At 39.7% G+C, this 27,986-nt stretch overlaps 2 protein-coding genes across 2 annotated transcripts in view; both read right to left on the bottom strand.

The window, feature by feature from the left end:
* Nucleotides 1-1,199: 1,199 nt before the first annotated feature.
* Nucleotides 1,200-23,229, bottom strand: LOC109474128. Its single transcript, XM_019774336.1, has 23 exons — nucleotides 23,052-23,229; nucleotides 16,580-16,774; nucleotides 15,999-16,122; nucleotides 15,460-15,574; nucleotides 15,057-15,116; nucleotides 13,745-13,789; nucleotides 13,033-13,092; nucleotides 11,778-11,976; nucleotides 11,289-11,362; nucleotides 10,907-10,964; nucleotides 9,482-9,613; nucleotides 8,806-8,849; nucleotides 8,187-8,318; nucleotides 6,972-7,077; nucleotides 6,499-6,513; nucleotides 5,881-6,029; nucleotides 3,904-3,967; nucleotides 3,586-3,647; nucleotides 2,938-3,051; nucleotides 2,559-2,687; nucleotides 1,929-2,048; nucleotides 1,509-1,646; nucleotides 1,200-1,244 (listed from the first exon to the last, which is right to left on the bottom strand). The coding sequence occupies exons 1-23, from the start codon at nucleotides 23,113-23,115 to the stop codon at nucleotides 1,200-1,202; spliced, it is 2,244 nt and encodes a 747-aa protein (XP_019629895.1). The 5' UTR covers nucleotides 23,116-23,229.
* Nucleotides 23,230-24,212: 983 nt separating this feature from the next.
* LOC109474127 (zinc transporter ZIP12-like) overlaps nucleotides 24,213-27,986 on the bottom strand; it is a 15,149-nt gene continuing 11,375 nt past the window's right edge. The window contains exons 6-10 of the mRNA XM_019774335.1: nucleotides 27,796-27,956; nucleotides 27,304-27,394; nucleotides 26,891-27,043; nucleotides 26,297-26,484; nucleotides 24,213-25,850 (exon numbers count right to left, since the gene is read on the bottom strand). Of these exons, the coding sequence (XP_019629894.1) occupies nucleotides 25,713-25,850; nucleotides 26,297-26,484; nucleotides 26,891-27,043; nucleotides 27,304-27,394; nucleotides 27,796-27,956 (731 nt within the window). The 3' untranslated portion in view covers nucleotides 24,213-25,712. The remainder of the gene's footprint in view (nucleotides 25,851-26,296; nucleotides 26,485-26,890; nucleotides 27,044-27,303; nucleotides 27,395-27,795; nucleotides 27,957-27,986) is intronic.

Genomic DNA, 27,986 nt, shown 5'->3' with positions numbered 1-27,986 from the left:
TTCTCTTTAAAGATATAATTGTACATCTTGAAGGTGCAACATATACAAGACAAAGTTAAGTACAGTTCCAAATCCTGTGTGTTATAAAAATACCAACCAAAATGGTACAAATATCACACCAAGTCACATCTTTTGTGCAGTGTGTGGCATTCCAAACTCCAATACAGTCATACACAGTGAAAACACCAGCATTCAATATATAAAACTCTCTGTGGGATGATTTGCATAGTAAAATATAGTGTTGTTTGCATAGAGGACAATTTTTCTATATCTTACCATATTTACAATTTATGTTGAACCACAAGATCTATAAAACTCTTGTGCATGATCAGCTAAAACAGCAAATAATCTTAAAAGTTTGCTCTGATGGATAAAAACATACTGACTTGTTGAGCTGCTATTAAAACTGCCAGATATCAAATTGGTACAGAGATATTTGTATCTTACCACAATTCATTGTGACAACTGCCATTCTTTTTTAAGGCTGCTATGACCTGGCTTCACCGATACTTTAGCAGCAATATACAGTACTCCTGAAGTTTGGATAAAGGCCTAGGATAAATACCGTTAAGTTTTTCAGTACATTGTGCATATCTTTACACAAATTATCTGACCATAACATTCGTAGCAGCAACCTGTGCCCACAAAACAGTGAATAATCAATGATTGGGACCCTGTGTAACCAATACATCACAATCTAGCATTTTTTATGTTATGTTTATTGTTTACCAGTGAGTCTTAATTTACACACTTTGATTCTATGGCTTCTTTCCCCCTGATTTGCATTGAATCATTACTGTAAGAGTTGATTTACATGTACTTCACACCCATGTGATTGTACTAAAATCATGGCTTTTTCACAATTGTTTTGCATCCAAATATCTAACAGCTATTCATTGAAATCTCCCACTGCAGTGACCACATTGACCTGAAAATTTAAAATATATGTCTGTGCTTGATATAGTACAACATTTATGGCTTTCTAAAACATTCTTAGTAATACATAAATTTGTCACTTAATATTCTATTTACATTGGTACACATCATGACTGTGACTGACATAAAATTTCTATGGCTTTGTGTTTTTCGATGTCTCAACATTCTTTGGACAGTTACAGAGAGTGGCAAAAACTTCTGTGGTGGAGAATTTGTTGACTGGTTGCCCATCCACAGAGTTGCACTCTTGGTTGTCCGGACCCTCACATGGTTGCAAAAGGTGGATGCAGCTGTGTAGGGTTGGACCTCTGCAGATTGAGAAAAAAAAGGTAAAATTGGTCAAATGGGAACTCCAAGTACATGTGGCAGAAAAAGAGGAATTCATTATAATTATTCTTGTGCAATAACTAAACAACTATCAAAAATGTTGAAATAATGCTTTAAAATCAAAGCTCATGTACTGAAGTTTGGCATTATAGTGATTGCTTTCTTGATACTGATTAAACACTCTAGCATTCAAACTGATTAAACCAGAACATCAAACGTTCCCTTGAAAAATTCATAGAAATCACTGTTCTGAAATCTGCACAGTTTCTGAAACGTTGCCCTGACTGTCTATCCACCTTCTTTGGTGGGGCTCCTGCCCAGAGTTTCCCTGTCTCAACTAGCTTGTGTCCTATCAGACTGAAGGACGGCACACGGCAGCCTATCTGCACTCAACAAAACGTAGTCACTGTTATTTCTGTCTAGAGCTAAAACATTGAATTTTTTCATTGATCTAACTTGAGTTCTTTGCTGCCTTTTGAGTCCTTAAACGTGTACGTGTATGTTATGCACGAGCCTGCTACTACTGGTATCAAAGTTTTTTTTCTGCAAAATCTACCTGTGTCTTAGATTACAACCAATGTCTTTTGACAAAAGGATTGATGACCAAAGCCTGACAGTGGCCCTTTAAAGACTCTTGGTATTCCTGCCCCACATGTTGTCCTTACCTGTCCGAGAGGTGTAATGTCTGGTTGCCCCCGGTTACTCCTCCTGGTTCCGCCATTCTGCTGAGACAGTGGCGCTCCGCCCCCCTCCCGCCCCCAGCTGTTATCCATGGTCATCTGGTGCTGCAGGGGGACAGAGTTCAACTTTCAGTTTATTTATTACAAAAATGTACATAAATTCAACCTGTCAGAAGTACAAGGTCAGGACTCGAAATACCCATGTGCAATGTGCAAAATGCACATGATTTTCAAGATATGCACTTTATTTTTGAATGTACAATTTTGAATGTACAATTTTACACCTAGAGCAGGAGGGGGAGGGGGGCATTGCAGGCAAAGAAGCAAAAATTAGTTAGGAATTGTGCTTCCAGCCCCAATGACAGACAACACTTAAGCTCCTGTTCTGAAACAACAGAATCTTCTTGACTAATTTGCATCATAATTGTCTTGACTTGTCTAACTTTTGTTTCCTTTTGGACTTAATGACTTTTATACAATTGTAATTTCTCATCTATTCCTTAGTCTAACTATTCGACTGTTGGCGCAATGTTTTCTTTACTCTTCCCAGTTTTCTTGCAATTTGGAATTTAGAGACAACAAAATCCAGACTTTTGTACCAACCACGACGCTCACCTTGCGCTCCATCTCAATCTCCCTCCTGCGCTCGTCCAGACGTTGTTGTCTGCGCTGCTCCGCCTGAGCCACCAGGTCATTATACAGCGCCTGGCTGCCCTGGCCACGCTCCTGACGCACGTCCATTTTCTGTAGGATAAAGCATATTCCGTGAAACACAATGTCTGAATTTCAAGAGGACTTTTTCATATACTAGTTATGCAAATATTTTATGTTTGCCAACATGCAAATTTGTATGGGTTCCGTCAGGGCTTAAAAGTATATTTGCAGAAAGTATTTCCAAATTGCAGAACAGTATTCATTTCGAGACATTCTGCAATATTGCAGATTGAAAAATAGTATTTCGACCACTGAAAGTAAACTTAAGATTCCCCCTGACCTGTTTGGTGACATCCGACATGACCCTGTTGGCGCCCATCAGCTGACCCGTCACGGGGTCACGTTTGGGCTTCCCCGTTTGACTCTCCTTCATCCACTGGGCAACATCACCTCCCTGCAGTACACAAGGCTTCAGTTAGGGGGCAGTGTTGTGACAGGAGCACGGCCTGATCTTGTAATTATACAAGATTCAGGCCGGCACCCATTGAAATTCTGCCGATATCACAGTTTAATATACTTGACTTGAAGTGTAATGGTGGATTTTCCCAGCCACACCTACATGTAGAGCTGTTAATTGCTTTTGTCTCATGACCATTACATGTATGTGCAGGGTAATTTCAGACTCAATTTCACGATCATTCATCTTTTCTGTTGCACAACTCCAGTTCACAACTTCTTGCCCAACTTCTGTTCCCTAAACTCCAGGAAGATTAGCTACATACTTGATTTTGTACCAATGTCTTGTGTGTCGCTAATGGAGTTTAATAAAGCACATAAAGCACACAACACCGGTAACTTACAACAAGAGTTGTCTCAAAGCCAATGCATTTCAGTGCTCCAAAATGGATACAACTGTTTAATATCGAAAGCAAAATTAACACACTGTATCTCTATTGCCAGGGAAGGACAGCAAACGAGATAAACTTACCGCCTCTCTCAGTTCCCTCCGCTCTCTCTGCTTCTTGTCCTTTTCTTCCTGGACTGCAACTCCTACAAGTCGAAGAAAAATGACTTAAGTTTTGGTTTCTTTGAATTAACATTGTATGCAACACTGTCTGACTATCAAGTGTTAAATGTTTTTCTGAGCTTATTTCAGGTACCAGTGAATTTCTCTCAAAAGCCTAACTTTAATAATACGTTACGGTAATAATCTTGTAACTGCATGTGCATGAGAAAATACACACTTTCCCAATAACAGAAGGAATGATTATACTCTAAGAAAGCTACATGTACATTGTATACTTACTGAGGTCCTCAAAGTAATTTTTCTTGCTGTTGGCCAACATAGTCTTGGAAGTATCAGACACAGGCTGCAGAAAAAGTTATCAAAGTCCAATAATCAATATACTTTGTACCTCTAGTATATATGTTTCAGAGAAATCACAGATTTCATTTTCAGCATAGCTGCAATGATAGTTGTGAAGTGACCCCAACAATATTGCTTACTCAGTGAATTATGTTTTAAAATTGTATCTGGTTGCAACATAGCCTGGTATCCAATCTATCATGGTTGGGGCAGGCAGTATTCGGGGCTCTAATAGTTTTCCCCCCACCCAGCTTAACAGACGGCCCGATCGTGAACTCCCGTCATGAAAAACCTAGTCTCTACCAGACTAACTACGCTGGCTATATATAAGAGAATAATTGCCAGGGGAGTTTGTCCGCCTTGTTGGTTTGACTGGCCGCGCAGTGAAAGAAACTACCTCCCCGCGGCCGGACTCCCTTGGCCAATTTTACTCTCTCTTTTTGCCGTATTCTACGATCCGTATTCCCGTAGAGAGGCCTGGTGGAGGATATGAAAAACCTACCAGGGAACCTAGCTAATTTGGGCAGTGAAGAGCTCCTGAAGAGAGCCAGGTGAGCCCTAACCGCAAAAGACTGGACACCAGGCTGCTTGTATTGCATTATGTACATCCCTGGGGTCATGTACTTCACAACCACCACTCTGAACTAACACATGGCGACAGTCATTTCACAGAATCATGCAAAAGCATCCCACTTAATGCACTGCACTCCAGAGAAAAGTGAACACAATCATCACAATGTGAAAACTGGATGCCTCTGCAGGATTCTGCCCGGAAATGACTTCTCCATGTCACTACATGTTCACAGCAACACAGCTTGGTGCAGTGCCATTAAAGCAAGCAAGGGGCAGACTTTCTCGGTAAAATCTGAGTTATCTGGGTTTAAAGGAGGTTGTCGGATTTGTCTGTTTAAAATGGACATTGTCCTACTTTTTTAATTGAAAATATCTGACAGGGAAACTGTAACAATGTGAACATCAGAATCCTTTTTATACACCCAAAGCAGCAAACTTTCAAGTCTTGCCCAAAAATTGATTCCTTGTGCAATTATAAAACCTTTTTTCCAGAACATCATCATTAGAATATTAGTCCCTGAGGTGTCGTGAAAAAAGAGAACATTTCACAACTGCATCAACTTTCATGGGATATAAAACTTTATCCTGTGAATCAAAGCACTGACACCATCACCAATATCATTAGTGCTGTGAACAGACAGGTCAGATGGCCAGATCAGCTCAGTGAACATTTTGTACATTTGTGCTTTGCTAAAATATTCTATGTTTTCTGCATTGGTGGCGGCATGAAAATAAGTTTAAAACTTGAGTGTGCCGTCACCATGTCTTGTGATGAACTGAGTTGATCTGGCCGTCTACCCAGGGCACACCACACCACACCAGTGCTGACTTCCACCCGGACATAAAACAGTTACTGTACTGAGTTACAGCAGTCTTACCCTCACTATCACCTCGCCCTGGGAAAGGAAAAAGGCAGAGTCTCTCATCACTCAAATCTCACAAGTCACCATCAGGCTACATTCAACTACCTGAAGGCAGTCTTAGTCACACAATCTAGTCACAGGTCACAGCGAAAAAACACTCATTTTCTATCAAACTACAATAATTTTACAAGTTTTACTGTTATTTCTGTTAACCAACAATTTTGTAATGAACAATCATCTGTATTTCCAGTAAGATTTAAAGGTTCTACTTTGTTCCTTTGTAGTATCAATTATAAAGTTAAATGCAAAATGGTTCAAAAGCATCAGCTTCACCTCTGTTGAGAATGATAGACTACAATGAAATGTCAAATGATATCACAATGATCAAGAACTTTAATTTGCAAAATTACAAATTGTCCTACAGCTCTGACTCGAAAAATCAACTGCTCTTCTCTTCCCTTGGAGATTAAATGTGACTCACCCCGGTGGCGTCCGTAAGAAGTTTCCCGCGTGTGGAGCGAACGATCTGCCCCTTGTCGTTCACGACCGGCGCACCTCCGCCCGGCTTGCCCCACCAGTCCCTCTCCGACTCTCGGCGTATTTCGGCTGACGTGGCCTTCGCCACATATTCTGTTGACAGATAATGGCCAATTCAAGTTGTTATTTTAAAAAAATTACGAGAATCATTCTTTCTTTGTAATTATTTTAAGTTTTTAATCATTCTTTATGTCCTGTGCCCAGCCAATAGATTTGAATACGCTACTAAATTAGCTCCAACAACTGACTGCATGTGAACAGAATATTTTTTCAATAATCTATCTACTTGTGCATTTAGTGAAACTGTTAAAAACACACCAGTGAAGCTACTGCTCATGTGCAATATAATATTAATATAACTGCCATCCTGACTTTATCCTATTTTAACCGAATCATTCAATACATTGGGAATGAGCCACTCAGTTATTACAATGATATCATGGTATTGCCTAATTTGAATGCCTTGCTGCCTAAGCCTACAGCTAGAGTGACTACGTTACAGCTGCCTGTGTTCTGTGCCCACAGCACCACCTCTACCTGCCTGACTCTGCTCTAGGCTTACCCTCAGTGATGCACGCTGTAGAGAGAAGGGATCATTCATGAGTAAAGATGGAGGATGGAATGGTTATGGTACAAAAAAGAATGTGAAAGTTAAGACTTCAATGAAAGTTAAATGAGTAACTTTGGAGTAATGTTACCAGTACTGACACTAGATATGAAACTTGAAGTAATATGTGAGGCGAGATATAAAAGAATGTAAAAGTTACGAGTTTAATGAAAGTTACACAGGTTATTTTGGACTAATGTTACTGAGACTAGAAAATTAATAAAACTTGAACTAAAATGTGAGGCAAGATATATGAAGAATGTAAAAGTTAAGAGTTTGATAAAAGTTACGTGAGTTAGAATGAGATTGTTCTATTGACACTGGAAATGAAACTTAAAGTATATGTGAGCCAAGATATCCTTCTTGGTTTATAACAATACATGCAGCTAACCTTACAATCCATCAAAATAATATGTCTTATTGCTTACCTCCATTCTCATACACCATTGTCTTCTTGACCTTGGATTTGACCTTGCCACTGTCGTCCAGGAGAGGGCCGCCGCCACCGGTCGGCTTCAGGTCAAGGGTCCCTCCCTGGGGCGATGCCAAAAATGGTTAGCTTTTCTTCGCATTCTGAACTTTTGAGGTGACAACACTAAAACCTTAAAACCCTAGTCCTGCAGAGCACAACAATTGTTGAGTTGCACATTCAGTACCATCTATATAGCACCCTGTTTATGTATGATTTGGGGGTTTCTCGTGCAACACATCACACTGAATGCGGAAGTAACTATGCCACCCCAGGGCAAAAAAAGTCAAGGGTCTGTGACCTAATTAAGACACGAAATTATTTGAAAATATAGTGTAAAAAAAGCCAGCAGGACAAGGGTTAAAGGCATCCAATGCAATTTCTGGCCAGTTTTCTGGTTATTCTTTTAATGCAGAAAGTTGAATCAATCCTATCCCATAGCATACTGATATCTGTGAGACAAAACTGTCACTGATACACACCCTACATGTACAAGTAACTTGGGGATTGTATTACCAGTGTAACAGGCCAACAAATAATGTATACTGTGGTATATTCTGGCCTTTTACACTGGCAAGAGATGTTAGAATTATAATGATAGACTAGACTTTACTAAGTATGGTGGAAAATCTAAACCTGAAACATTGGTTAGTAAAATGGTTTTAGAAGATCTAAGTTTCTGCACCTGAATGTTTTCCTTCTTGTTGAGTGGGAGGGCAGCAGGGAGAAAAGGAAAGCATGTCACTTACAGATTGAGAACACAATGCCAACTTTTATTCCTTTATTTCATGCATTGTATAGGCACATGTAGATACTCTAAAGCAAGTTTCTTAAAAGATGGACACAACTGTTGAAAGTACATAACTTGTACATGTCATTGGAATGTCTATCAACCTTCAAATTCAAGTTTGATCCAATTGCTAAGATTTTATATGAGGACCAAAAAAAACCTAAGTAAGAATAAGTCTATTGCAAGATCCTGCCCCAAGTCTAATTGCAAATAACAGGGATAAAAAAACAGTCAAACAAGGTACAAAATAAGTATAAAATCTACATAACAAAAAGTCATTGTCTGGAACTATGTCTGAAGGGTTTGATTTCTCTTTTATAAGCTATGGAAGACGTAATGTCCCACCTTTTCCAAAGATTGTGGGTTTAATAATGAGCCACCTACCTTCACATCTGACTGGAATGTCTCGGGGACTCCGTACATGTCGGTCCGTTTGAACCTGCGTACGTTTCCGGACTTGTCGTAGACGGGAACCCCCTGTCCCTTTCCCCAGGGGTTGTACTCATCACCACCTCCCTGGGGGAACATGCAGCACTGTTAGGTCAATGAAGGTTAGACATCCTGGGAATAGCAAGTCAGCAAAGACAACGTACTGCGCCTGCGCAAAAGTCCCATTTTTTCACTGTTTTCATTGGATTTTTGGTCAACGCGCACTAGAATTTTACCTGTTGCACACAACATCTTTTCCAACATAACATTTAGAAACTACAGACAGAGTGTTAACCTTATATGCACGAATACGACCTTATATGAGATGTTCTGCTGAAGTGCTATGCACAATACATTAAGCGCAGGTGCAGTACGTTTGCAACATGCTAAGGAAGAGTGTGTTGGATAGCCAATCAGCACCAAGGAAAGATTAACTGTACATGGTTTGAATAGCCAAACAGCACCAAGGATGGGTACATCGGATAGCCAATCAGCACCAAGGATGAATGAGTTGGAAAGCCAATCAGCACCTAGGAAGAATTTTGGATATTGTTGAAAAGGAAGGCAGTCTTACCTGTGATCTGTCCACTTTGTCCACTAATCTAGGCTTGTGTGGATCTGCAACAGACCAGATTAGAGATTGTTTAATACAAGTATAAAATATCAATTTCTAAATATGGCATTCATATGCTTTAGACAAGCAATACCTTTTGTGTGCATAAAAACTTGCATGAAGTTAATTGTGACATGTACCATGCTTGATGTACACTTTTGTGACTAAGAGATAACTTAAGTGAACATGGATTCAAGCACCATCACCAACTTGCACTTAATGAAAAAGTATACCTTATGCTTACTACTAGCTTCTTCAAGCCTTAGGGGATAGCAGCAATAGCTCCTTCATCCATAACCAACCACCTTCTCTTACTAGGCCAATTGTACACGCAATAGCCAGCAGAGTTTGTTCCTAGCTATTGGCAAGGGAGCAGCCAATCACGTGGCCTCTTGACTAGCAGCAGAAATGTGATTCGCTAGTGAATTTGGCAGTTCTGATTGGTTGACAGATGGATAGTGCTAACTACCCCAGTAGGGCCACTTGCCAGGATTATGACTGCTGAAGTGTCATGTCATACGTACAGAAGCAGTATAATGTGCAAACTAAAACACCAAGTTTTCACCAACACCCATTGCTCTAACACCGCCTGTTTTAGACCACCACCATCACCAGTCACCACTGCCTACACCCTAACCTTCGTTGATCAACTGTTCCAGTAGCTTCTGTCTCTGTTCCTTCCTAATTTTCTCCTTCTCTGCCACCTTTCTCTGTTCGTAAAGATCGTCCATCCGGGCCAGGTGTTGTTCGCGTTTCAGTTTTAACTGCCCTGTTTCCAAACGTGTCAGATGTTTCATCAACACGGACTTACAACCTTAACTGACATTTATTGCTTGTGTGTAATGTACATTTTGTACATCAGCCATAATGTGTAGTCATCAGATAATGTTATCATGACGGCACACTTCAAAGAAGTCACATGACAAGCCTGACTGGATCAGTCTACTGAGGAAGACCAGAGTGACTGGTCAAAAGCTCTAGGTGAGAGAACTTTTTGAGTTGGATCAAAAATTAACTTTAAACATCAGATAATGTTGTTTCCTCACGCTGAAATTTCAGGAAAATTCTCTCTTCATGTTGATGTACATGTACAAAATGTTAGCACTGACTTGTTAGTACTGGCCATATTTTTGAACATATAATTGTTTGTGCCATACTTTTTCCTTCTTTAAGGAAACAGGCAAAAATTTTTCCACTAAAGCATTGTTGTAAGCACAGTTATTCAATGACTACACTTTTGGCATGTACATATATAGTAGTAGCCTTCTACTTAAGAAGGAGCGGCAGACATCAATGTGTGACAGCCACGCACCAAAATATGACCGAGTCCTTCCTTTAGTTGACATGCAGGGTAACATGCATATAAAAAAAAAAGAAATGCAAATTATATCATGCTTATGCAAACAAAATGTTAAACTTTGAAATGAAATAAAACAAACAAATAGGGAACAGTACAAAAACACAACAAAAACCTTAAAATAAAATACTGTACCAGCAAATAAACAATACATAAGGAAGAAAGTAAACAAAATCCACAAAAAGTAGGGATGCTGTTTATAGTGACTGAAGACAAGACAGTTTGCATTTTGTTGAAATTTTGTAGCAAATAACATATAACCTCTGCATTGAGTGTTTTGAAATACACAAGTGTATAAACTCAGATAGGATAGTTTTACTTGATATACATTGTTGATGTACAAGTAAGTTAGAGACTAGGCTGAAATCGGGTGAGCTAAATTTGGGGCAGGATTATAGTTATGGAAGTGACAGTGAGAGCCTTTTTTTGCCCTGATATAGTCCCAGATTCTGACTGAGAAAGAATGTGGTTACCATGGTTACGAGATTCTGAATGAGAAAGAGTGTGGTTACCATGGTAACAAGATTCTGCATGAGAAAGAATGTGGTTACCATGGTAATGAGATTCTGAATGAGAATCTGGTTACCATCATGATGGTAACAATTCTGAATGAGAAAGAATGTGGTTACCACGGTAACGAGATTCTGCATGAGATAGAATGTGGTTACCATGGTAACGAGATTCTGACTGAAAGAGTGTGGTTACCATGGTAATCCCTGAGTGGTGCTCCTGCTCCTGGCTTCCCAAAGGGGTTGAATTCGGCCTGGAAAGGACAGAAACGCTGTCAATGATTGCATCAACTCACAACTAGAAGAAGTTTAATATGTACATTGTAAGGTTGCTAATACATGTAGTAGCCCAAACAAATATGAGCCTGCAAATATGGAATCTAAATGGCCGCACATTTTGGTTTTGATATCCGATCTAAAATGTTGAGAGAGACACTACCACTACAAAATTGCTACCCTGAAATTGCATAAGATGCCTTTAAAGTCCCAGCTAGGTCTGCAAGCTTTCTAAGATATTGTATACATGTAAAACAGTACTCTATGCAGACAGAAGCTGTAAAGGTTGAAAGTTTCTGTACCATCTTCTTGTCGGCCTCCAAGTCTGCCTGGTACTCCTGCTGCATCTTCTGTTTCTTATCCTCCACCAAACGTGCTGCAAAGAAATGAAAAACATGCTTTTTACATCAATATCACAAAAATTCTTCTCTTGTATTAGCACTCAACCTAAAAAGGGGTCGATATTGTTTACCAGTGGCAATTACTATAATGATTCTTTATCACTCGAGTCACTAGCCTATGTAACCCAAGCTCCGGGGGGCTCCCTACATAGTCCGCCACCCAAGGCCGGCTGGATGTTGGGCGGCCGGCAAAAGCGATTTAATCAGGCTATCGAGTCACCAGTACAGTATGTATTTCTGTCCAAACTTATTTTTGTCCAAAACAATTTTTTTTTTCCTTTCATACCTATCACGTCTCTGACTATTCTCAGAAACAGTAACAGTTGTATTTCAGTGTTATTGGTGTCATGTAGTCTTTAGTGCAAACACAGACAGAGTACTGTATCTCACCTAGTTCTGTCTTGTATTCCTTCGCAGTCTTTGGGTCCAATTTGTACCTCTCAATCATCTCAAGTTCGCGCTCCGCTGCCTTGTTGTTGGCCTTGAACCACAGCGTGGGGTCCTGCTTGTGGGTGGTTTTGATCTTACCAGACTCCGTGCGATAAGGGGCACCCGCACCGGGCTTGCCAAACCCATCCTCATATGTGTGCTAGGTTTTTGGAAAAACACAACTTTCAGCACTTTTCATATCCAGGCATACTATTACAGTGTTTGTAAATGCAGGGATATCTCCAAGTACTGTATAGTGTACCATCAAAGAGAAGTTTAATGTTAAATTTCTCATAATAAAACAATTCAGAAGCAGGCATTCAGATGATTGACGGTGAAAATACTTTTTGTACTGTGGTGGGCAGGGAGTCATTTGGGATCGATAAAATCATCCATTTTTTAGTTATCAATATTTTTCCAGACATACTGACTGCTTTCAGCACACAGATAGCACTAACGAAACAGTAGAATTCCCATGTATTGGAAAGATGACAAGAAAAGAACTAGCTCAGCATTTTTCAGTCAGGTTTTACAAAGCTGGTGTTCACTTCCTGGAGACATCCCTGCTGAAAACTACACAATGTTTTGTAAAAGGAAACAGACACACTTCAATGTGCATGTGGACAGGAATATTAACACAAAAGCCAACACACAGACAGATAGACAGGAGAGAAGTGGTTGAAAGTAGTAAAATTGAGATTAATATTGTCATCCTTTTCTCTGAAAAACATTATATTTTGTTTTCTCTAATTGTTTTTTCATTCATTTGAGTCAACTTGTAGACTTGCTAATTTTATAGATATATATATTAGTGTTTTCTTCAATGTACAAAATACATTCAATATTTTCTACATTCAAGAAAACAGACTAATATATATATCAACCTTACATTTGCTATACTTGAAGCTGCAAAATTTCTCAAATTAATTCCATGAAATTAAGCTTTGAATTAACATTTTGTCTTTTCTGACCACAAGAAAAGTTTAGAAAATTCTGATCTCCTACTCAGCTAGTAGATAATGTCTACACTAGATCAAGTTCAACCGGAAACAAAAGCAAAGCAAAACCAAGTTAGCCTGGGTACCATCTGGATTTTCGCTCTGCAAAGCTTGAAAAAATTTCGAGCATTACGAAGCGAAAATCCGGATGGTATCCAGGCTAAAACCAAGTCGCACATCAAGCTAACAAACCCCTGTCTTCACTAACACAGACCCACCTCTGGCATTGGGGGCTTAAATCTCGTCTCTAATGAGTTAGTCATCCTAGTCATGGGAGCCTGCGTAGAACAGACAAGCAAGCAAGCACGTCTGGTGAGCTTCGGACTAACGAAGACAACAGAAAAACTGCACGCTGCCCTAAAGAAACGTACTGGTAACACTGTGACAGTACTACTGTTTGGTATCAGCTTACCTGGTCTTCTAGTCTTACACCTGCAATTTTGTTTATTCCTAGTTATATTAACTTTGTTGACATCTACACTGCATACACTTCAAGTTTTTATGAAATCAGAAGGTTAACAATAATTTGAGTGGACTACTCGAAAGAATTAAAGAATAAATTTATAACATTAGAGGTTAGGATAAACCTGTTAGTGTGACAGCAACCATTATGGTAGTTGTTGGGGGTCTTGTGACCAGGGACATTGTAAGTAGAAATGGGAGGCTAGGAGGGGGGGGGGGCAGGAAGAAAACAGAGCTATCACACTATAGGAACTCATGGATGGTGGAAAATGAACTGTCAATTGTAAAAAAAAGAAGGGTTTGGGCTCGTTTTTTTGGGCAAGGAATTATTTAAACATTTTGGTTTTGAATCGAAATGAACACAGTTGACATTAAAATTTCCAGTGTGAATGAAAAAATTCTTTAGGACTTTTAGAAATTCTTGTCAGGAACACTTTCCACCCCAAGGCAAGATTCTGTATAACCCACCATCCTGTTCTCTGTGATGGGTGGGGACTCTTTCTTGATCCCAGGCTGATGAGAAATGGAACAAGGTTAATCTATGGACTAATTAACACACACTACAGGGGATAACAGTCTGCTAATAGCCTGCTGATACATTACACTTAAAGTTAGTGTTCTAGCCAGCCTGAATTTTTTTTTTTTCTGTCGTCTCAATACTGTTTGATGTAACATCTGTGTCCATAATATCACCTGGGTCCATAATATCGCCACCTTCAGAAAAAGTGTGCTTAAAGATATTTTTACTGCAACATACTTTTGGTATGCACTCCTGCACACCTCAAATGTACATACCTAGGGTATGTTGCAGTAAAAATATCTTTAAGCACACTTTTTCTCAAGGTGGCGATATTATGGACTATGGTGATATTATGGACACAGATGTTAACATTATGTTACGCACCTAATCCTAGAAGGGTCTCTGGGAAAATTTTAGATTAATGACATTTCTTTCTATTCCTTTACACAGTGATTTTTGACTCTCAAAGATGATGGAGTGGGCAAAATTTTTGTCCATCATGAATGATGACAGAAAAATGGACACTGGCTAGAACACTGACTTTAATGTCTGAAATACAACTCATCTGTGCTGGTCGAATCCTACAAGATTTAACAAAGAAATCACAAGTAGGAATTAGATTTGATAAAGTTATTACATGTATTTTCATGAAAGACCAAAAAAATGTAAGACCCTCTTTAAATGCAAGGAGTCAGGTTTGCCAAATGATAGTTTTAACCAAGGTGACCATAAAACAATTGGTCAACACTGCTCAACAAAGAAGGGCATGTTTTGTAAGTCTAGCTGGTATCAAATCAACACAGTTTTGTTTACTCAACATGCCCCAGGCATTGCTCACAAAGTATTGAATCAAAACTGTAAACAGTATCAAAAATCAAAACAAGCTAAGAGCGTAAAGAATTAAGAAGATTTCCTCCATTTATTTTCATACTGGAAGAATTCTTTAACCCATGTCCTGCTGGCAATTTTTGCACAATATTTTCAAGTAATTTGAAGTCTTTATCAGGTCACAGACCCTTGACTTTTTTTGCCCCGCGGTGGCGTAGTTACTTCCGCATTCATTGCGTTTTGCTGCGGTGTGGCACGTTGCATGACAAGTACCCCTAAATTATACATTATACAGGGCACTATATAGATGGTTCTGTATATGCAACCCATATATATATATGGGCCCCGCAGGACAAGGGTTTTTTAAAATATACTTCAGAATATAATCTGCATTTTGGTTGTATATGGATAATGTTGCATGTTTGTCCCTACCTTAGGCGCCCCGGCTCCAGGCCTCCCAAATGGCTGATAGGTTTTCAACATTTCCAGATCCTATGTGATAAGAACAAAGGATTACATCAATTTTTATTTTGCAAAATCATGCCCAAAGGCTAATTGCCTGTACAGTGTCAAAGAAAGAAAACAATGCAATAGGTAACATACAACTTCTGTCTGATCAACTTATACTACTACAGTAACTACTACATGTACTACGCTTGCTGAGGTTTGACTTCTTCTTTGAAGGCAGTGGATAATGAATTGCCCCACTTTCTGCATAATGAGAGGGTTTTGTGATCTTAGTACAACACAACATTCATCGTATTCCTCCCTTTTTTTTCTCTTTCCCTCCCTCTTTCCTTATAACTTAAGTTAATCCAGTATTGAATCTTCATACCCTTTTCTTCTCCTCCACCTCCTCTACTTTCCGTCGAGCCTTCTCTGTTCGCCAGCGAGCGATGTCTTGTTCCGCTTCACTCTGCTGCTTGTGTCGACGACGTTCCTCAGCTGACCTGTGATCACACGACAAATGTTTCATTAACTTGTTGACTTATCCTTTAAATGATGACACTATATTCCCCATTGATCCCAAGGGTTCTGGACTGATGTGACATCCATGCCAAAAATGTCAGACCAGTCCAGCAGTACACACCACTCTGTGACTTGCAAGATACACAAGGAAATTGTTACTCAAGCAACTGGATAAATTTTGAAAACTGTCAGACTTGAAAACTGTCAGTGACTTTTCAGACAGACGCCGACAAAAAGTCGTGGGTGCTACTTCAAACGTCTGACAGTTTTTAAGTCTAACAGTTTTCAAAATTTATCCAGTTGCTTGAGTGACAATTTCCATGTGTATCATCTCATTACCAGGATGTCTAACCTTCATTGACACTCATGCAAGAGTTATATAATGTACAAATGTCTTGTACATACCCTCTCTGATCCTTTAGGAAATCCGACCGTCTGACTGGGATTTTGTCCGAGGACTCCAGAAGATGATGTAGCTCATCAGTACCATACTGGAAATTCTTACCGTCCAGCTCAAAAATGGGCTTTCCTACAAATGGAAAATTGAAAGTTTTGCTTAGTAGATTAGGACAAATTCATCTTTGGATACAGAATACTTAAGAAACATGAAGTATATTGTAATGAAAAGATTCAATTGCCATCTGATGAGTTATCCTTACTACTACTGATTGCACCTTTGTAAGATAATCTGTTTATACCGACATAGGAGGCAGGGTAGAGTAACATGTCGGCAGAACATAATGTGCCGGCATGAAACCCTGTATTGTACGGTGCATGGCAGTTCGGCAGAATATCTTGTTTAAGATCTTGTTCACATATTTTAGGATGGCATTGATCCCATCTAAAGTTTTTAAAATGTTGTATCAGAAAAGATATCACCAGCAACGGGCAACATTCTGATGCAAAACGAAAACCGTGAAAACAGGCACAGACTACGTTTGGTCTATGTGCAAGATAGAGTCAGGGTAAAATCAAAGAAGACTCACCATTGACAAACTGTGTGGATTGTACTTTTTTCCGTTTGGGAGGCGGCGCTTCCTTTTCCCTCAAGCGTAGCGGCCCCGTGAGGGGCTCTTTCACCCCCTCAAACTGCTTGTCTGACCAGCCCTGGTACTTGTAGGTGCGTGGGGGGGCTCCTTCACCAGGGGGCGGAGTGAAGGCACTGAAGTCTTTGGGCGTAACTAGAGATAGAGAGAGAAAGACATTGGAACATTTGGGATTTTCCCCTTCTAATAATAAATGGTTTTTATTGTCCAAACAGTACCCATGCAGTCGCAGCCTTACGGCTGAATTGATGCAGGGTATCACATAATAAACAATACAAATCACAACAATTACAACATTCAAATGATACACACAGTCGCAAGGGTCTGTGCGGCTGCCATTCGGCGCCACAAGGTGACCTCAATACGACTTTCCCCAACCGAATTTAGGCTCCCATTCACACCTGGGTGGAGTGAGGAAATTCGTGTAAAGTGCCTTTCCCAAGGGTACAACGTCGGGGCGCATGTTCAGACATGTACCGGGTATGACTCGGAATCGAACCCGGGTCTCCCGGTTCACAGTCGATTGCTCTAACCACTACACCACCCGACGCCACGTCGTATATAATATGTCAGGGTAGACTCCAATCTGGTAGAATCAGCAATAATTCTAGTTATTAGAGATCTTGATCTCTGTCAACAGAAACTGTCAGTAGAATCATTGGCAGAGAGCCTGATTTGAGTCAGAGTCAAAACAGAGTCAGAACTTTTCAGCTTTGATTCATTTTACTTTAGATTGATGGATTGACTTAAAATTAGGCTTTATATTTTTATTCCCTTCTTCACTATCAGGCATTAATAATATCAACACTGAGCATGATTACTAACTTGGACTTCGTTAGAGAAATCCAAAGTTAATGATTCAATTTGATACTTTGCATATGTTGTGTGATTTTTGTGTCAGTGGTAGCCACTACCAGCCTTGTTGTTGCCTGGCTACCACATGTCATTCCTTGTTGCATCTTAAGTAAAGTAGAGTAATATCACTTCAGACCTTCATGTCACTCAATATTGCAGATTTACAAACTCTTGACTTGTTCAAACAATTACCATTATAAGTGCACTGACCTAGCCTATACTTATAGTCAATCATTCTTTCATGAGACCACTACACAATGTTGTGAATGTCACTATCGTACGTTGTACATGACATTTAATGGCTACTGCGGTAATAGATGATGCTGTAACACGCAATGTCGCTTATCTCTTAAGGTGACCTTCCACCAGCCATGCGGTAACCATGGTTTGATTGACACATCGCATGTGGACAAAATACCTGTAGTCATGATACTGACAGAGGGGAACTAAAGGTGTAATCAGTTTAACTGTCAAGTACTGATGCTATTGTCAGATTCTTTGGTTAGTTCCGGCGCCGTCTACATTCAAGTAAAAGCCATTTAATTGGGTTATACTATACACAGTTGTGTCCAATCACACACAGGAAAATGAGACTGTAGTCAACTCTTTGGGAGCTAGAAAGTAGAAGGTAAAAACAAAAGCTGTAGCATTATGCCAGTCTTTTGGGTCTTTATAGACTATGATGTGTGCATTTTACACTCCTGTCAACTCATCAATATTTAAAAATCAACTGACACTCAGTGACAGGCTGTCAATGACTTACCTTTTGGACTGTACATCTTTTGACATAAGATATTTAGTTGAGTTCTGCATGGTATTTATTCCTTTTATGTGCAAACAATCGTTGTATCTAAGGCCTGTTCTAGAACATAGTAACTTACTAACAAACGTAGCCATTGTGACACAATTAACAGGTGGAACAATTTTGATTATATATTCAAAACTGAAACTTTTTTTAACCATTACAATATATATCTGGCCCAAGACTTGTAGCGGTCTACAAAGGTATTGAATCAGATGTTTTCGTTGAAATTAACACACTGGTTAAACATGCACAGGTTTACAATTTAGCCTGAGGCCTTAGACTTTTAGTTATGTCAGGAATGATGGCATGTTTCTTCATGGGGATCTCAAAAGAAAAAAAATGGTAAGAGAATATAGAGACTGGAACAGACTAAAGTTACAGCCTAATTACTTGTCCTTCGACTGTCCTATTACTTTTCATTTCAACATTCAGGTTGCTCCCTAACCTAATCCTGTGCTGGTATGCTCCATTCTATATCAACAAAAAAGGCTTGACCTTCCACCAAACAACACAAAACAAACATCAGAAACGGGAGCCTCTTCTCTTGATTACAGCGCGGCGCGGCCCTTTGTGCGACCGTGTAAGTTGTACCTATTACTCTCAGGCATCCGTAACGTGGCGCTCTCACAACCGCTCACCCGTACATGGGACTACCTCACCTAGAGCAAAATCTTGTGTTTTTGTTTCCATGGCAACGGGAAGAAACAATAACGACAGAGGCACACCCACGAGTAGATCTGACAGTGTGACCTGGTTTGCGTGTATGTTTTTTCCACATGAGCGGTTTTCAGCATTATGAGGGTAGCAATTAATAAAGGGACACAAAGAAAGGCAAGATAGCTGTCGTGATGGCAGGTAGAAGCAATGATTACAGACAGGAGATATGTACCTAGGAGACTGAGAAAAACACCATGAGAGGGGACAATGTCATGTTTTATTAGTGTTGTAGACTCATTGCTGAATTGTGGAGATATTATGCATGCGGTAGCAAAAAGGGAAACTTTAAAATGTTAAAAATTGTAGCTGATACTATAGGTTTTTACAGACTGAGATTTTCCTGTAGAAAGAGCAATAGATGATGAGCTAAACCCCTTTGATTTATACTTGCCAGTGGATTATCACAGCCTTTCTTACATCCCAACTGCTCTGTTAACTCAACAGTATCTACTTGGCTTTTTGTGTTATTTTATAAAACCTTTCTACATACTGCTACAATGTCAAACGAACGTCTGAAATGTCTTTGTTCTGGAGACAGAACACTGACGTTTTGGATATTTCAATGCACTACTGTTGAATCAACATTGCCCACTTTATGTTTTGATGTCCCAACAAGAGTCTTGAACAACTCAAACAAAACTTGACGCACTCAATAAACTTGACACAGAAAGTGACAAGCAAGCAGGAACCAAATAGGACGGGTTATGGGATGGGTGCTACGCAAAGGAAAAAGAGGATTTTAATATTCTTCTCTCTCTCTCTCTCTATCCGGTTTAACGTCTGTTGTTCCCCGTGTTCTGAGGGTTAGACGTGCTTGCACACTGATGCTGGGGCTTGATGGTACCTCGCCACTTGCCTCTGTCCTGTGGGTCTTGGGCACAGCTAATGTCAATACCCCTACGGGTTAGAGTCTCAGCAACTCCACCTTTGACTATACAATTTACAAAATTGTATCTTATTTGAGAAAAATGGATAGGACATTGAGAATCATTGATTTACTTAGTAGTAAAAAAGAACTGTTCACATTAAAATTCCCACTTACATTTCAATCTCTCTTCCATGGTTCCTAGTCTAATTCCCCTTATGGCTGACAAGTCGTGTTGATTTTGGCTTTAACTACAGGATAATGCACTGGCATTAAGGGTACCGTTAAGATTGACATTTCGTGCCTAACGCTTAAAAGCACTGCTTAGTCTTTTGTTTTCTTAGCTGTGTCTCTTAAACTAAACGAATAGTACTACCTCCTGTTCACTAACTATCCACAGTGGTATAAAAATCTATAAAAATGTTTCCTTAGCAGTAGTACAGTACAATTGTACATGTATACGTCATTCTGTCTAGCAATATATGGCTTTTCTATGTACATCTAACCACAGATTTCTAAACTCCAAGGTAACCAATTCAAAGTGGTGATGCACGTAAGCACCCTTAGAGCACTAAAGGTTAATCAGGTAGGAACCTGGAGTGAATAAGTCTATTGTCTACTGGTTATTTGTAGTGCCTCGCATCCTGGACCTTACAACAATATCCTTACCTCCACTGGAGGTTTTTCTTTACACACGAAAAGTGACGTGTTATGATTGCACAGATTACAGTTAATATCTGCATGTTTTGAGTTGGTTGTGCTGTATTGTGGAGGTGTTATGTGTGTGTTAGTTACAACCTTGGAGATTTGCACTCACGTCATTCACTCGGAATTCACCTCTACATTAAAAATTCATATCCAGGACATACGTACTGAGTGAGTTAAAGAATGATACATTGTGAAAAACAGTTAAAGCATGTGCTGGTATGTCAATAAATTTTGCTAAGCAATAAATTTCTTTCCACTACCAACAGGTGAGCTTGCTAAAACATAGCCTGCCTTTATACGTGTTTTTTAATGACAGCATGGGTTACCAGGTACAAATTGCTTATAATATAAATCTTTTAAAGGGTGTTTTCACTAAGTGCTGAAACCATCTACTTCTGAAAATAATGAGATGTATCCAGATTTATTTGAGTAATCCAGATTAAAATGGTTTAAACACCACCCGGTGGAGTACTTGTGTGTTAGACCATCTATAAGGACATACGTCCGGGGTGGTCTGTGGTATGAGTAAGTTATAATGTACCATGGGGTACGGGAATAAAACGAATGTCATGTCTAAATTAATTTTTGTCTGACACCACATATACCTTGCACCCCCTGGGTTTTGCTATCTCAGAAAAGGGGCTACCCTAGCTGTTTTAACCATTCATCTTGTATATGTTTGTCCTACGCACAATAAAGATGATATAACTCTCTTAAAGTACAATCAAGGTACTGAACATACAGTGATTGTACATGTTTAGAAAATGTACTGCAGTAACTTACAATTAGTATTACATTCAACTTTTTATTGTGTTGTACAACTTAGATTCTAGTTGTCATTCTAACGTGAATGTAACATTTTGGGTGAATGGTCTTGCAATGTTTAATTGAGCTGACAACCCAATCAATATGTTTACCGCCTACCTAGGAATCCAAGATTGACACACGGTTGGAACATTCCTTTGGCGGCTTTATTTTCTCGGGCAACACAGAGACTGCGTTTGCTGTTTTCATGACAAACAGTCGCCAAACTTGTCAAAACTTCTGTACAATCAATCTTCTTATTTTGACACAAACAACATGGTCTCCACTTTCACATATCTTCAACTGATACGACACAAATTTTCATAATAATAACTTCATTTTAATTTCTAAGTATCCAGACATTGGCTATCAACAATTTACCAAACTGTACAGTATAAACTTTGATTTTCATGGGAAAACAGAGACTAGGGACTGTTGTTTTCTCCCCACACACCAACAAACTGTGACTAATACCCTAGAACAAAAGTGACTAGGACAAAATCATCTTATGACACAAACTTACTAGAAACATGAAGTATATCATAATGAAAAAACTCAATTGCCAACTCATATTTTAAGTGCTGATGAATGATCTGTACTACTAATGTTAAATGGAGACTATCGACTGTTGTTTTCTCCACAAACACCTGGTAACTGTGACTAATACTCTAGAACAGAAGTGTTAGTTTTTCCACCTGTACGCATATCGGCCCGCGCACCTTTGTTCAAACGTTTCATGACTTGTACAAACTTTTCACACAAAGCCGGTGTTAGCTGAGCAAACACAGGGTAGCTTAGATTAGATAAGCTTCAGGTCGGGGTACAGTTCTTAGATAAACTATGGGGGAATGTTCGCGGCAGGTTTTGGATCTATTGGACGGCAAAAGCCGGCGTTTGATCCTACAGAGCGTTAAGGGCAAAATCATTCGTAGTCACGCAAAGATAGAAGTTTGCCCCCCTCCCCCATAATCTATCTTCGGCCAAAAACGACTTACAAGGAACGTGGAGTCACTTGTCCACGGAATGACTTTCTTCTTTGGCTACTTAATGAATAAAAAATTGTCTCTTGAGCTAGTAAAACCGTCAAATGACTTATAAATCATTGAAAGTTTTCCGGCGAAGTTTGGACGACACAGCCCCCCTCCCCACCTAAATCTCGGTACCCCACTATATAGTAACTAAACATGCGTTGAATTTGTCTTTCAATTATAGCTAGTGCTTTATGTAAAATAACATTTAAAACCTACTGCAAAACAGGTACATGTACTTACAAACTTCCTTTTCTGCATTAGTCTGCGTGGTTGGTTAGAAATAGAAGAGAGGAAATAGTTTTAAAATGTTCGCCAGATCCAGAGTTCGCACAAGTCCTGAGTAAGATCACTAGTCAAAAAATATCTCCCCGTTAAAAATCTAGCAAAATATTTACAAAATTTATACTTCTTGGCCGATAAGTCCCTCGTCTAGCACAAATGGGGCGATTAAAGAAACGTGAAGCTAGAGAAAGTCCCTAAGTATCTATGGCCATCTATCCTAAAGAGAGAGGACATCTGGAATGAATCAAACTACGACAACTTCGCCTTCGTGGTCAGTGTCCGGTTTGCGGATGGAGCGAGTTTTTTGCCGGGATGGAAACACAGAAGAAAAACTGAGCTACTCACTGTCATGGTCAAGTTTGAGGGGTCCTCGGTTGACGTGTTTGAAGCCGAGACTGCTGCTGGCCATGTTGTCAGCCGTCCTGTGGTCCCAGGGTTGTTTAGTCGCTCTGTTATCCCCGAGAATCTAGGACGGACCGCCCGGATCGTCTGACGCCTCAGGGCACAATAGCCCCCGTTGCTAGGCAACGCTAAACAATACACCGCACGCAAACGTTATCGGACGGGGATCTAATGGAGTGTCATAGACGATGAATTCAAATACAGTATGCTTTCCAATCTCAGGGATTTTCTTTAAAAAAACTATCCGTGCTTGCCGAAAAATGTAGAATGGTATATCTTACGTTATGACGAAAAGAACATCATTAAATTGTTGTGTTAGCGTATTTACTCAGTCAGTTAGTTAGTTAGTTAGTTAACGTTATGTAGTTCATAGTTATCACTTTCCATTTGGACTCAATAAGTTCTTGCGTACAGAGAAGCCACCAAGGCACGTACCTCAAAAGGAGATACATTGTAACATTTTTTACATCATTGTGATAAATGAGCAACAACTTTTAATGTTAGCACTTGTAACATTATAGCTTCGCATTCTTTTATCAATATGTTAATCTGCACTGCACTCTTAGCGAGAGACTTCAAACCCGGCTCCTGGACAGACGTAAACCTTACATCACGTCAGACTGTAGTTAGCATGACATACGTTAGGTGGGGCGCCTGAGCATTGCCAACTTCATGTCATACTATGGCAGATCTTTCGGTTGGGTGGCAAAAGACCGTATCCATTGGCCGTCCTGTATCCATTTCCCAACCGTAATGGGCACTCCTCTGGCCAATGGATACTGTCTTGCCACCGAAAGATCTGCTTGGAGATTAACTATGGTTAGGGTTTGCAGAACTGCAACACTTAACTTACGAACAGGAGTGTTTTCTTGGAAACAATCAGGTGACAACTAGATGTCATATCTCCCTCTTGATTGTAGGTGTGCTTGTATTTAAATGCAATTTCATTGCAATAGAAGGTTTCATGAATGTTGCAACAAACTGTATTTCCAAGTAGCTAACATGTCCTCAAGTTTTGAGTACCATGGAAACTCTCAGTAGTTAACTTTAACTAAACTTCTAGTTTCCTTTAAAAAATCATCACACCAACATGTGAATCATCACACTAGAAAATCTTTTATTAACACCAGAGAAAATATATTTCAATCATCATTTTCAGTCTTTTTCAAAAATATTACATCCATCAGATTCTGAACATTATATAGTTACATGTAATAAACTGTATACATACACGTACATATGTTACCAATAAATTTCTCTTACATTTACCAATAAATTTCTCTTACAATTTTCAATATAAAGGCAAATGATTACCAGTATTGGCTCCTGCAAAATCTCGTTCATGTCAAGGAACAATATAATTATAATGTTATATACATGTATGAACCCCCTGGTCATCTCTGATTGATATCGAAAGCTTGACTCAAGCACTAATCCACCATACCATTTTGTGAACATGTTTAAAAATTAGTAAAAAGTGTGGTAAAGGTACATGTAGTTCTATAGCCTTTTAGATATATTTGGCCTTAAGGGCGGGTCGGCACTAGTAACTCAGTCACAGTGTCTTTAAGCATAGGCACGGTATTGGAAGGGGCCATTCCTCTCTTTACACCATCTTTTACCACCACAACTTAAGTCAGGTACCAAGCCTTTTGTATACCTGGATGGTATGTTACTCTCCAGAGGTTGATTATACTGGCTATACATACGCAGATGCAGAAGCTGGTGTGCTATACTGAATGTCAGTTATACCAGCTTTACAGATAGAGAATAGGGTTTCCTTTAATGTGATATCTTAAGTAAGTGTTGTCTGTCAGACAGAAAGTCGCCTTATATCAAGATATAACAATATTCTTTGACAAATTATTGACACAAAATTCAAGCACAAATGGTACACAGCAATCATTGTTTAAGCACAACCAGTAACAATAAAATTCTCTTGTCAGATTGATTTGCTCTGGAAATCTGTTTCAGAAACTCTCTTCCCAAACATACACAGATCCAACTTCCACATAAAAACAGCTCTCATATATGGTTTGTTACAACAATCACCACCCTGTAACTCATAGAATCACACATCACAATAAGTTATAGTTCTTGATCACAAGTACAAAACAACTAGCTTGCTGCATGGCAATAACTTCTTGGATTTGTCGCTTCATTTTTTCATGGTTAAAGAAAATGCATCATACAGGATATGAACCCCCGAAATGCTTTTATTTTGGCAGTTGAAGAAAGTCCATGCTGTTGACAGTTTTTCCACTTGTGAATGCATCAAAAGTTGAAAATCCATAGTTTGACATGTTAACCAGATTAAACACATCAGTTTCTTTTCCATTAGTGTTTTTATGTAGCCCACCTACTCCATTACATCCCTAAAAAATCCAAGAACCAAGAAGTTGAATTGGCATGTGTTGGTAATAATCTTGTCATGTAAATGTCATGTAATAATCAATAAAGTTTATTCCAACACAAAGGGTACACAGAGATCACTTTGGCCTTCATCAGGACAATTTAGGACCGATCACTTCTGAACGTAAACCCTAAAGTCAAATTGACTTGATTGTCATGATGCATGCATGAATACTCTGCAGCTGTCCTTCACTAGGTCAGGCTCACTTGGATCTGGTCCTCGTACAGAGCCAGCATCAGGAGGGCGACCACACCCAGCAGGAACCCAACGTTCTGCACAATGAACGTCACAACTGGTCGCTTCGACTTGTGTTCGGCAAGCTCAGGCATCTGTTGATGAAAACAACAACATCATATAAGACACTCTAGTCAAAAAACTAAGCTACAGAACATGTACAGGAATGTCACAACAGGCTGCTTCGACTTGTGCTCAGCAAGCTCAGGCATCTGGAGATTTAAACACCAACATTGCATAAGACATTCTGGCATGAAATCATACATTTTAATTTCATTGAGACATAATATGTTATTGTAAGCTGTTACTGTAACAGTCATGATTTTGTGCAGAAGGATGCAGTGAGAATTTTCTCACTCACTCACTCACTCACTCACTCACTCACTCACTCACTCACTCACTCACTCACTCACTCACTCACTCACTCACTCACTCACTCACTCACTCACTCACTCACTCACTCACTCACTCACTCACTCACTCACTCACTATTCACACAAACACACATTTGATACTGTGTTGCCAATTTTAAAAGACCTACCATATCCACCAGTGCGATGTACAAGAACATCCCAGCGATGATGGCAAAGATCCACTGCCTGTTTGAAATGTCCGATCCGATGGCCAGTCCGATGTACAGTCCGAGGAACGCGGCCATGGCGGAGATGAAGTTCCACAGGAGGGCCTGCTTGTAGCTCATCCCACACTTCAGCAGGATGGCAAAGTCACCTGGGAAAATTCACAGGGAGATTATTCGAGTTGATCTAACAGAAAACACATAGGAGACATAAAACTTGTGTCCAACCTTCCCAGCTAACTATTTCAGTTATACATGTATTAAGAACCTTCAGTTGATGCTTGATACACTAGAGAATTTTAGTAACGGCAAAGAGAGCTGTTGAAAAAGGTGCAAGAATGCATGACCAAAAGAAAATGCACCTGGAGGTCACAGGGAAGATGCAGTTGAACCATACACTGCCAGAACTGACTGTCCACAATTTTTCTCTGTCTCTTTCTCAGGAGGTCAGAATAGGAATTAAAAATGGTAGATATTGTTCTCCTGATTTAAAAAGAAAGTTTGCAAAACCCATCCCATAGCATCTTTATGGTCCATCAACAGTTGCGTTTAACTGACCGATCTCGTGTGGCAGCTCGTGTGCCAGCACAGCGATGGAGGTGGACACGCCAACAGACAGACTCCCGGCGAAGGCGATCCCGATGGCCAGCCCATCGCTCAGGTTGTGCATCCCGTCTCCGATGATGATCAGCATGGCCAGCGAGGTGAAGCCTACAGACAAACAAACAGGGCTCAATTATTTAATGTCCGATCTGAGGGACATCCCTAAGCAAGGCTAGGTACTCATTTTCACTTTGAGTGAAGTGACGAAAGTCGTATAAAAAGCACAAGACAAGGTAACATGGCAGGATTCGAACTTAGGACCTCGACCTCGTAATTCTAAGCCAAATGCTCCAATCCCCAAACAGAGATCTTCAGGTCTTGTCACGTGTACCTGGTGACCAATGAGTAAACAAAATAATCAGCCTTACCTTTGCAGCAGACATAGTGCTTCTTCTTAGGATCATCTTCATCCTGTCCTTCTGCGTCCTGGTCAACTGTCACTGTGCTCTCTGCATTGGTCTGATATACGATGGAGTTACAAAGAAATATGATCAGTTCATCTAATATTTCATCCTCATAATGAAGTTAGTTCAATACAATAGACTTTTTCTAATCTCAAATTGTCATGATGTGTGACTGAAAATTCGAGTACTAACATCATTATGGAAAGTACCAACACAAGTCAGTTTCATGCTAATGAGAGGTTAAAGAAAGTGAAATTCCCTTTGTTCTTGTAGCTAGAGGGATATCATTTCTTCCCATAGTTTTTGGTTCAGAATTATTTCCTGAAAGAGACAGTTGCTAGACTTGAGGGCTTGCAGAATCAAACAAAAACCAAAACTAACTGGGATATACCCCCTTAACTTGATCATTTTAACTACTATACGACCACATATACTAGTATCTAGAACTCGACTCACCAGCTGTTGTTTCGACACCGACATCTTCTTCTCATGACTGGGGGTAGCAGGCTTCTCCCCGTTCATGGTACTCATGGGGTTGTCAATGTCAATTTGCTCCTGCATAAATAACCAGGACCAGGAATTAAAATTAATGCCGTTCTGAAGCATAGTCCAGCACATTCATTGGACCATGTCATACAAAATCAAAT

The sequence above is a fragment of the Branchiostoma belcheri genome, unplaced genomic scaffold (assembly GCF_001625305.1).
Source record: "Branchiostoma belcheri isolate BF01 breed outbred unplaced genomic scaffold, Haploidv18h27 scaffold30, whole genome shotgun sequence".
Classification (NCBI taxonomy): domain Eukaryota; kingdom Metazoa; phylum Chordata; class Leptocardii; order Amphioxiformes; family Branchiostomatidae; genus Branchiostoma; species Branchiostoma belcheri.
Note: the sequence above shows the minus strand (reverse complement) of the source record. Positions and strands in the feature narration are given on the sequence as shown.

Coding starts and splice junctions, on each gene's coding strand:
- LOC109474128 (XM_019774336.1), bottom strand. CDS start 23,115: ATGGCCAGCAGCAGTCTCGGCTTCAAACACGTCAACCGAGGACCCCTC. Junction 15,575..15,998: donor TTCCTAAAGGATCAGAGAGG/GTATGTACAAGA, acceptor GTGTGATCACAG/GTCAGCTGAGGAACGTCGTC. Junction 3,648..3,903: donor AAATTACTTTGAGGACCTCA/GTAAGTATACAA, acceptor TTCGACTTGTAG/GAGTTGCAGTCCAGGAAGAA.